This window comes from Pholcus phalangioides, unplaced genomic scaffold, assembly GCF_987345545.1.
Source record: "Pholcus phalangioides strain wild (caught in Gottingen) unplaced genomic scaffold, Ppha-v1.0 ptg000011l_1, whole genome shotgun sequence".
Lineage (NCBI taxonomy): Eukaryota > Metazoa > Arthropoda > Arachnida > Araneae > Pholcidae > Pholcus > Pholcus phalangioides.
The window spans coordinates 906,089-917,463 of NW_028301604.1; the positions used below are offsets into that span (position 1 = coordinate 906,089).

General features: G+C 33.7%; 1 protein-coding gene across 3 annotated transcripts; it reads right to left on the reverse strand.

Annotated features, from left to right (window-relative positions):
- Positions 1-900: 900 nt before the first annotated feature.
- LOC149079916 (reactive oxygen species modulator 1-like) lies at positions 901-10,738 on the reverse strand. 3 transcript variants are annotated; one of them, XM_089238795.1, is made up of 3 exons: positions 10,621-10,738; positions 7,433-7,566; positions 901-1,233 (listed from the first exon to the last, which is right to left on the reverse strand). In XM_089238795.1, exons 2-3 carry the CDS (start codon positions 7,561-7,563, stop codon positions 1,125-1,127), a joined length of 240 nt encoding a protein of 79 aa, XP_089094921.1. In that variant the 5' UTR covers positions 7,564-7,566; positions 10,621-10,738; the 3' UTR covers positions 901-1,124. The 3 variants fall into 3 exon arrangements, with proteins under 3 accessions (XP_089094921.1, XP_089094922.1, XP_089094923.1); XM_089238796.1 differs by having other exon boundaries at positions 10,625-10,735; XM_089238797.1 differs by lacking the exon at positions 10,621-10,738 and adding an exon at positions 9,674-9,801.
- Positions 10,739-11,375: the final 637 nt, after the last annotated feature.

Here is an 11,375-nt window from a genome sequence, read left to right on the forward strand (position 1 = left end):
TTCATTACATAATTTTACACATTCTGTCAATTGAGCCTCCATTAAGCGGAAACCTGTGTTTAATGGAAAAAAATCTAGGTCCCTTGCGATTCCATTAAAGATTGTTTTTCCAATTTGACTAAATACAGTAAAACCTAACTCCATCCCAATTTCAACAGAAAATTCAATTCAATCAAACTTGTCTTCCAGTTCAAAATACTCGATAAAAATCCAGACAACCCAGCCCTCCACTTACTGGTTCAACCAACTATCTTGCTATTGCTATGTTTGAACTGACACAACCTAAACCTAGCATCTTTAAAGATATTTGACCACATGCACTAGTAACCCAGCCTCTGCCCTAGTCACCTCTGGATAATCAAGAAGATCACACCACCTTTGGTTCCTGCCACCACAATAGATGCCCCTTGGAGATATTGATAAAACATCTGAAAGATCAATTTTACTTGACCACGTCTCCTCAACCTAGAATAAAGGTTCTTAACCTTTTGCGTTCAATGGACCCCCCCCCCCCTGTACCAATTAAATAATATCCAGTATTTAGCCAGTTAAAAATGAGTGAATTTTTTTCTCATTCAAGGATCCCTGACCTAGAACTAGCTTTTCATCATGAGACAGATTGCACACAAAAGCCTTCATTCTTCTATTAAAAACAATTGTGCATAATTGAAAGAAAAATGTGTGTGTGAATATCTCTATTTTTATATTCTATATACTTCAAAAGAGTCAAAAATATTTACCTAAAAGTAAGACACAAATTAAACATATTACTTTGTGTGGTGTGTGTTTCATTGAAATTTGCATAACTAAAAATTTCATTATTTAAAAACAATCAATACTATTGTAAAAGGATTTTATGTAATAATGATTGTTCAACAATAAAATCACAAACACTATAAATTCATGTGAGAAAACAGATTTTAATTTATACATTGAAGAACCCATTACAGAAACAAAATGTGATGAATATATGTGTGTGTGTGTGTGTATTTTATATCTTTACACTGTGTGTGTTAATTTACAATTGATTGATCACAATAAATTTGATGTTATGAATATGTTTGACTTTTTTTTGTGGTACATAAAATTTTATTTACCACATTTGTATAAAATTTTTATAAGTTTCAGCATCGTATTCCAGTTCCAATAGCCATGAATGTTCCAAAAGTACCACCACCTTGTATCATCATTTTTCCAACAGTCTGAATAAGCTCTCTGCCTCGAACACCATACCTAAAAATAGAAACCCAAAATATCAAACACTTACAATTGTTATAAAATGAACATTAAATGAAAAATTACTTAAAATAATGTAGTTAATTTTTTTTATCAATAATTTAAATTTTCACGAATTCCCTTTCACACACACACACAGTGTCCATCTAATTTAATGTAAAAATTACTTGTTAAATTCAAAGTTGAAGGAAAAATCTTGTAATTACTACTAGCAGATTGAAAAAACCTACAATATATGGCAGACTTTGCTTTGACCAAGCGATTGAACCATAAATCCTAAGAAATAAATGAAGGTTTAAAAAATCATGAGAGAGTCTCGCTGTATTGTTGAGAGAGTTGAACATTGTCAGAACGTGCATGCATGATATGAGAGGAGATTTCTTCCAGTAAAGTGTGTCTTCCGCTGTTACATTTGGCAACTTATCTCGCCAAATGTATAATATATAGTATATATATAATATAAGGAGCTATATTATTTTCAACTTGATGCAGCTGAACCACATTTAAATTAAATTGTAAAAGGATTAAATCAGAAAAAAAATTAAAGCATTTTTTAGTGAACTAATAAATAATTTATTGTACAGGGGTGGCCCCGTACGTGTTTTGCCACGTTCAGTGTTTGGAAACAACCTCCTAGCCCCGTACATCTGGCAATTAGTGGTGATATAATGAATCACATTTAACCTGTACAACAGTTTAAAAAATTAAATATAATAAAAAAATTAAATTTTATCAAAATAAATATATATAAGATCACACACATCAAAAAACGAAGATGGTAATGAGGAAAAAAAACTCAGCAGGGTTTGAGGTAATCAAACCCACAACCTTCGCTATGTGTGTCTCGTACTCTAACTACTGTACCAATTGCAGATATTGGTTTCTTATAATTAAGTATATCTATTATCAAACATCACAGAGAAATATGTTGGCGGCAACCAACAGTCATCAGAAAAGTGTGCATGTGTTCTCTGTCCAGGGTTGCCAAGTTTTTGCCACAGTGGAAAAAACCATGGTAAAAACAGATTTTGCAATATTTTTGCCAGTGGCAAAAATTCATAAAATTAAAAAATTACATTTATCTGTTTCGAATTTTCTGAATAATTATGAAGCCTTATACTTATCAATTTTTATAACAAATCTGGATAATGCATATTTTATTTGGATAAAGCAAATATTTTTGCCACTGGCAAAAATTCATAGAATTAAATATTGAATTCATCTGTTTTTGATTCTATAAATAAATAACCATAAATATTTTTGCCACATTTTTTGTCACTGGTAAAAATTCATAGAATTTAGAAATAGGATTTATCTGTTTTGAATTATATAAATGACCATAAAATCTTTTATGAATTTTTTATAACAAATCTGGGTAATGCATATTTTTTTTGGATATGTTTTCATACATAAGTTTCGCATGTTTTTTTAAGTTTTTGTATTGAAAAGAATATTTTGTAACTGAAAAACTAAGCTTGGTTGTGTTAAGTAAAAATAATAATTTTTGCCAATTTCGCCATTTTTTCCCGGTTTTTTCCACTGTCCCAGCAAAAACCCAATCCTGGTTCTAACAATGTTCAACATGCTGAACACTACAGCGAGCTGCTTTATAAAGATCTTGATGTATGTTTTGGCACACAATAGGTGTTTGATTTTTCTGTCTTTTTACTTCAGTCTTTTTGGTGGTTTTACAACCTTAGCATCTGACTTGAAGAGCAGTGCTGTAAAGAACGGCTAAAAGAAATTAGGGAAATGTAGATTTTATTTGTGATTTTTTAACATTTTAATTGATAAAATATTGACAAACTACATTGTTAGGTATTCACAAAGAGTTGTGTCACTAGTTTTAATCAACTAAATTTTAATACATTTAAATATTATTCCATATTTAAATATTTCCATTGGACTTATTTTTCTAACAACTCATTAAAAACAATGCAGATGATTAAAAATGATCTGAAAACTGGCAAAACTATAGGGTTTTAACCACTTCGCTGACATAATGGCATGTTAGAAAAATAAAGGGGAAAAAATAGAAAAGTAAGAAAAAAAAAGGAAAACAGTATATTACTATACTCTCTCTTATCTGTAATACTTACAGATAGGAGATAATAGGTACGAAGTGTATCTCTCTTTTCACGCTCACCTACCTATTCTCTTTCCCCTCTTATGCACATGTATATAGTAGAACCTATTTAACTTTAGAATCTATAGTAGAAGCTTTTTACCTCTTCGTCACGAAAGTAAAAAGAATTTTTTTTTTTTCATAGGGTTACAACAAATTTTTGTGGTGATGAGGAGGAAAGAAAACAGGCTTGTTTCAATTTATTCCACTGGCATTTGGATGCAATATTATGTTCTTGATCATAAAGTGGTTAATGTGATGTAATTAGGCATATAGATAATTGAATGCCCACTTCAACTTTTTTCAACATTAAAAAGTGCTTAGAAATTGAACGAGTCTCATAGGTTGGTTAACAACCTTGATAGCAAGCTGTAAGTCATAGTAATATGTAATAAAGTGAATGAAAGTGGGCCATAAAAAATGTGCTTTTCATAGAAATAAAAAATGTCAGAAATCATGAAGTGCAATGTGGAAAATTAAAATAGATCTCCTTGGCACCTCTTGAATGATTAGCAAAAACTGGGGAAAGTTTCATAACAGACAATCACAAACTGTTTTCATAAATACAGAACAGTAACACAGGGATGGTATGAGCTTACCTGCTGCCCGGGTGCAAAGCCTCATGTACCGCACCTTAAAGGCGACCTTGGCAGGGAGCTGACATGGTTTCAGTTTATATATATAGGGGGACCTCAAATAAACTTTTTTTTTCAGAAGAAAGCCGCACACTATTGTTTAGCATGCAAAATGTTCGTGATCATACATCCCACTTTTAAAGCAGATTTTTCTACTTTTTAGTCCAGTATTATTTGATAGTTCTTAATAATGAAAGATACAAGGGTGTAGCGACGGGGGACTTGGGAGTCTGGTCCCCCCCCCCCCCCCCGAAATGTGAGGAAATGACTGAAAAAATGGGAAAAGATGGCCAAATCTATTGTTCTATCACTTTGGTCCCCCTCCCCCGAACGAAACTTCTGGCTACGCCCCTGGAAAGATCACTGAATCCTCAAAACAGCACTTATAGTGTTTAATGTGATGTATAATATGAGGTTTATTTTTATTAAGAAATTTATTTCAAAGGTGTTTTTGGTGCTCCAGAGAATAAAAGCCGAATTTTTTTGTTGCCTTCATTTCACTGTTCTGGAAAAACACTAGGTGAAGAAACCAAGATGCACACTTGCCCCTTGTGATAGAGTACAGGAGCGGCTCTTAGGCTATGTGACCCATTGCAGCCCAACAGGGGCGCTCCTTAAGAGGGGTCCTAAATTCAAAGTGAATGGGTGAAAAAAGTTTCATTCACTTGAAAAAATTAAAGAAAAGGATTTGCTGCTCTGGGGGACACCAAATCCTGGATGAAAGGATGAAAAAAAAAATTTCTAGGAATTGTTGTTATAAGTTGTGATGGAGATGTGTGGCTCCACGAGGGTGAGGCTGGCAGGGATTCAGTCCTAGAGCCCAGGACTATTCTATTATTTTACATTATAAACTAACTGTAGAAGGGGGCCCATAAAAAATCTGGCTTAAGGGCCATGAAAGATTCCAGCCTAGGGGTCCTAATGCAGGATGTGAGGAGAGGATAGGCAGAAAGCTAAAAAAATAAGTCCTGCATGGGTAGAGATTGTCTTGAACCACCCCTGGTAGATTACATTCTTGTTTCTGGTATCAAGGTCCCAGACCCTTAAGTTTTCTCAACATCTCTGTTATCGAAGTATGGCTCAAGCGGGTGATGTCATGTGAATTTTTACTGTGTGACACTTTTAATAATTTTGGACTCTAACTAAAGTCTATGCTGCCGCCGGGTAACACCCTGGCTTAAGCAGCCCCTGCAGTAACAGCGAAAAAATTCATATCAGCAAAATAATGTAGCACCCAATGTCACTTTTGTATGTTGTTGATCATATAAAATGTGCACACATTAAAAAAAAAGATGAGGTGCATTGAATGCATTCATTCTACATACAAGCAAATACAATGAAACCTGTTATGAAATGGAACATGAAGGAACTGAAATTTTTCGTTTTAGACAGATTTCCATTTTATAAAGGTTCAAATCAAAGCACTAATCATTAAACAGACTATATTTTGATTTCAGTCTGTTTTCCAGGCCTTCACAAAATTCTGGATCTGCAAAACGGACCCTTAACAAAATACAAATGAATGAAACAATAAATTTGACATTTAATTTCTTTCATGGCGAATTAGATTTCGCTTACCACAAAATTACTAATTTTTTACAAAATTTATGACCCTTTTCACAAAAATAAGGAAAAATCTCAGAAAAACAGACCCCTGATTCATATCTCTAAGTTTCAATGTTTCAATTAAAGCTTTAAGACTTTAGTACTATGCATTAGTCAGATGCAGAATGAAATATATTAAGTAAGCAAGCTAGAGGGGTATAATATTGCATAACAAATAAGGAATGAGCATAGATATGGCACAAAATACACCATAGAACACAAGTAACACACACACGCACACAAGTAATATTTGATTTGTATTATAACTTCATATGATTTCTAATTAGGGAATTACATGTAGAAAATAATTCATTAGTTACAAAATTTTCAAGTCAAAAAAATTTCTATGACTCATTAAAACTTCAGGAATAACTTGACAACTGTAATTTTTTATGTAGTCTACAGCCTTTTAGTAGTAGAATAAATAGGTTGAGAAAAAAAAACATTATTACTCTCTCAAAAATGTTCATAGTGTTACTTATAATCAAGGGCGTAGCGAGGGGGTACCCCCCTCCGAAATGTGAGAAAATGACCGAAAAAAGGGAAAAAGATGGCCAAATCCATTGTTCTGTCACTTTGGTTCCCCCCCCCCCTTGAACGAAATTTCTGGCTACGCCCCTGCTTATAATTAAGGCTCAAATTTCTATGTCTCTGCATATTATTTTTTGCATATTTCACTCTTTTTCCGTGATAATGAATATTTTCAAATTTTTGAGACACATTTTACATATTTTATAATTTTTGATGAAAAGTAAATTTTTTCTGCTATTCCAATTCTGCTTCAGACTGGTTTTTTTTTTTTTTTGTTCCTGCCTCTGATGAGCTCTCCGACACGACCCAGCCTCCTAGGAAGTAAAGAGAGGAAGTTGTCTTGCACAACAGCTCTTGGCGCGAGCGATCATCAATCAATCTGATGAGCTCTTTCTGCTTCTTTCCCACCAACCTTGGCCATCTACGACTATTTATTAAAGGGTCAAACTCCCACCATACACAAGAAATATGTATGACAAAAGATAATCTTAGCACCCTTTTTGAAAATCACACTCTAGAGCACTGAATGTTTAGAGTGTATCATTTAAGGCTAGGAACAACTCCCTATTGTTTGGATTCCCGAGTACCCCCCCCCCCCAGCTTCACGTCATCTGCGAATTTGCTAACAATGCCATTGATACCCTGATTGAGTTGATAGATAAAGAAAGAGTATGGAATATAGGACACTTCCTTAAGGGACTCTACTTGTGATACCTTTCTTTCTTTCAAACCAAGCACAACTCAGGTCTATTGCCATGGGCAATTTACTGCCTAGAGAGTTGTGCCGAAAGCTAAGTGTGCGTACCTAACAGTGTGAGTGCGTATATAGTGTTTGTTGTGTTGCCATCTATATTTCAACTTGTGAGTGAAGTGCAGTGATTGAATATTTGTAGCAATGTAGGTCTGTTGCTCTCTGTGGCGAGACTTTTTAATGGGGAGATCAGCTCACATATGCATCTTCAGGTGGGAACCAAAGAAAACCAACTTCAGCCAATCATCACTGTGGCGTTCATTGGGTTCAAATCTGGGTCCTTGCAATATGAGTTTATTGCTCTGACCACTTGACCACCACAGAAGCAAAATCAAGTGCATACATCCACTGAAAGGTATACGTCCCAAAATGTGGCCCATATAAAAGTTGAATTAATATAGCAACAAATTTTTTAACAAAATTACTTGGCTTATACTAGTGTGCGTATAGTAAGTTATTTTAACCCAACTTAACATACACTTGAAATCAGGTGAAAAATAGTATTGCATAATGAACTCAAATCCTTCATGCAAAATAAATATAACTTACCTCAAAACAGAAAAGCCACCAAATAATGCACCTGATGCTAAACCAACACAAAAACCAATTCCAAATCCAATTTTCATTCGATCAAAACAACTAGGGCCTTGTTGATAAGGTCCAGCAGATGGTACTGGCATATTCTGTGAAATATAATTAAAACTATTCAAGATATGCTAAACAACCATGTATGAACTTGAATAAATTGAAAACAAAAATTAAATTATGAACATTTAAAAAAAATAAGTTAATTTGGCTATGAATTTGTCCAGCACTGCTGTAAACATCACAAAAAAAAATCTAGGTGCCCGAACAATGTTTCAGATGCCAAAAAAAATTTTTTAAAGAAAAAGGTCTAAAATAATGTTTCTTTTACTTTTTCAGGGCATAGTGACCCTCTTTCATGTTAGCAGATATGCAGCTATAAATTCCAAACATTTTGTGCTGCTCTTAGCCTGCAATTTAATAACTACACAAAGAAAATTTTAGGCGCCAATATCAATTTTTTAGTCACTATGATGACCAAATAAATAATAATGAATTCATGAAGAAATTAATCTCAAAGTAAGCTTTTTCATTTGAAATATAATTTCATTAATTTGTTCCACATTTCAACAATATTAATACTCGTATAAAAATCAATATTATGTGACAGTGTTTCATATATGGGTATGCAAAATAAAAGTATTAGGCCTAGTTCTAAAATTGAAGAATCTAGCAAATTTTTTTGGTTGTCTTAACCTGCAAGTGCGAGACAATTGTAACTTGAGCTACCACTGTAATTTTTACCACCAAGTACACACATCAATGAATAATTTCCTTCTACAATATCAAACATTTACATTTTGACTGCTCCAGTTAATCAAACTGTCTTGTTGTTCCAAACTTTCTTGCTCTTAATCTAAAGCATGCAATGCTATCATGTGTTTCATTAAGTTAATTTTTCAGTTTCATTAAGAAATGGTAATTGTTTTCAAATTTGGTTAATTTTCCATAAATTCTAGTACCAACACGGTGACTTTTCTTTTTTCACACTATAATTGGCAACCCTGATCGCCACATTAGTATTTGCTAGTTATGACAACCCTTTACCAAACATACATATATATATTTTTTTTTTCATCACATATTTCATCAATTCAATTTTTTGTGCCTAATTTTTTCAGTTTTTCCACATTTCTTGCCATATTTCTATTGCATATTAAGACTAGCTTATTAAATTGGTTTTTGAATAATCAATTGCATTTTTTTTGTAATTATATATGTTCATTTTCAGCCATACTGAATTGACCACTGCAAAAGTAACGATTGCTTGGCACTGGCCACGCTCATGGAAAATTAATCTCAAATTCTATAATTTAATTATAATTTAGCATATAGGCCTACCGCTCACATAATAAAACATGAAGTGGACAAAAACTTCTGTGCTACTCAATACATTTGATGTTAACAGGGCGAGATCTAGACAAACCAAGGGCGTAGCGAGGGGGGGGGGGCTTGAGGGTCTGGTCCCCCCCCCCCCGAAATGTGAGAAAATGGCCGAAAAAAGGGAAAAAGATGGCCAAATCCATTGTTCTGTCACTTTGGTCCCCCCCTTCCCCGAACGAAATTTCTGGCTACGCCCCTGAGATAAACTATAGTCATGGCTGACTGCAAAATAACAGGCATAAAACAAGAATAAAATACAACTATGAAAATTTAATTTTCATTTCAACTAAGCCCCCTCTTACTATCAATTTATAGATAAGGAATATCAAAAATATGATCCCTTATTAAAAAATACACATATATAGGCCTTCCTCACACTGGGATACTGAAGTCACGTATAGATACCAGAAAACTTTGTGTCCCACACTTGGGTCACTGGCGACTTGGAATGCAAGTCGCACTGAACTCTTACACGACTCTTGCGATTGCCAAAATATTTCTCTATAATTTTGTGTTCGAGATTGTACGATAGGTGGTGAGGCATTCAATTTAACTTGTATACTCTATAGAAATGTTCCATGACACAACCCTACATTTTTCCTTCTGACTGGAATGTGTATAAAGTAAATATATAGATCACGTAAGCACACGTGTGTGTGTGGGAGTATATGGGTGAAAAACCTATAGCCTCCAAGATAAACACAATTTTTCTGACTCTGAGACAATGAAAGAATAATCTGCTCATCATCAAAATAAAGCTTCCTCTTGTAGAACTGCCACTTTCTCCAAATAATGGGTATTTACTACGTGAATTTGACTTACCTCAAGGTTATTAGCAGTTGTTCATCTCTCTGGGCTCACACATTCCCCCATTGTGGTGTGTCTGTAATGTATGTCAGGAGTACAATCAACCTTGTGTTAACTCCAGGTAAGTCTTGTTCTTCATTTGAAGAATATGATGAATTCGGAATTAGATTCCTTAAATTCTTTGACCATAATAAATAGTTTACAATGAATGGGCGCACCCATAATTTTCTTCCGTTTCTCTTTTAATAAAAGAGACAATAGTGTAGGATCATATCATTGCTAGATATTTGATACCATAAAGTATAGGGAGATAAGGTGAACCAAACACTGTCGTTTTACTCAGTTTCCTGGGATTTTAGATTTAGTACTGTCATGGGAGGGAGAACAATGAAGAGGCACAATGATATCAATACATATACGTAGATCACCTACCCCATATGCATCTTTGGTTCTGGGAGCATTGCTTTCCCCCCCCCCCCCCCATATCTCTTTGCATGGGAGAACGAGCAATTCGGGTCGTTTTTAGTCTCTCATGATCATGGGTTTAATACTTCTGACCAAAGCCACTTCAAAGTTACTCTTAATGCATCTTTGCCTCTGACTGACCCCTCAGTCAAGACAAAAGAAAGCGCTTCCTCCACACACGCAATGATTTTTACAGTAAATTTAAAGAGCAAAAAAAAATTTTAATACATAAGGTCGATTCAATACACATTTCTTTGCAATTACCATCTTGCGGGTTTTGAAGTTTTATTACTCAAAATTAGAGCTACTAGAATTCCTTCATAGAGGCGCATTATAGTTTAACAAATAAATTCTGTTATGTAATCAGTATCAAGTATACTGTATAGGAAATATCAACTCAAAATACAATATACATTTCTCTTCAAAACCTTCTAAATATGTTTGATTTACTCTACACAGACAAAACTAAATTTTACATCAATAAATTTGAAGCATACCCACAGCAAAAAAAAAAGTAAAACTACAAAAAAAACAAAAAATAATCCAAATATTCAACTTTTTAAATGGCCGGTATATACAATACAATACAATAATGATTATACAGGGCTTTCGGCTACTAGGATCATATGGCCGGTAGGTGAATTTCACCAATCTTTCTTTTTTAATTATACAGGATTTTGTGACTAAGGCTTTAAATCCTCCAGCATCTGGGAAGTTATTGTTTTATACGATGACCATATACATAACTTGTATTGCTGTAATTTTCAATATCCTGACTTTTTTCGAAAAATGTCCCGTTTTTTTCCTGTATTTTCCGCACACAAAGCTAATTGAATTTTTATTCTTCTAATGAAATCAAGGATTAAAATGGTTTTTCCAAACTTGGATTATATTATGATAATTATGACTAAAAATTCTGTATGGACATGAATAATGTCAAACTTTTTTTTTTAATTTGTAAAATTTAAATCTGTGATTTTTGTGTGTGTATTAGTGATTTTTTGACAATTTTAGCATTAATTAGCAGCTTTGCTTATCTTTGGCATAATTTTTGGTGATAATTGCCGATTTCCTGTATTTCCCAAATTGCGAGTGAATGGTAATGATTCAATATTTATTTTTACCGTTGTAGGGAATTCTCAAGGCTTCCTAGATGAAGACTCAGACATTTGTCCAAACGTGATAGAAGTTTATACGCCCAAATCAATATTTTTTATAGTAACGAGCCATGTGGTTGAAAGAAATACAAGCC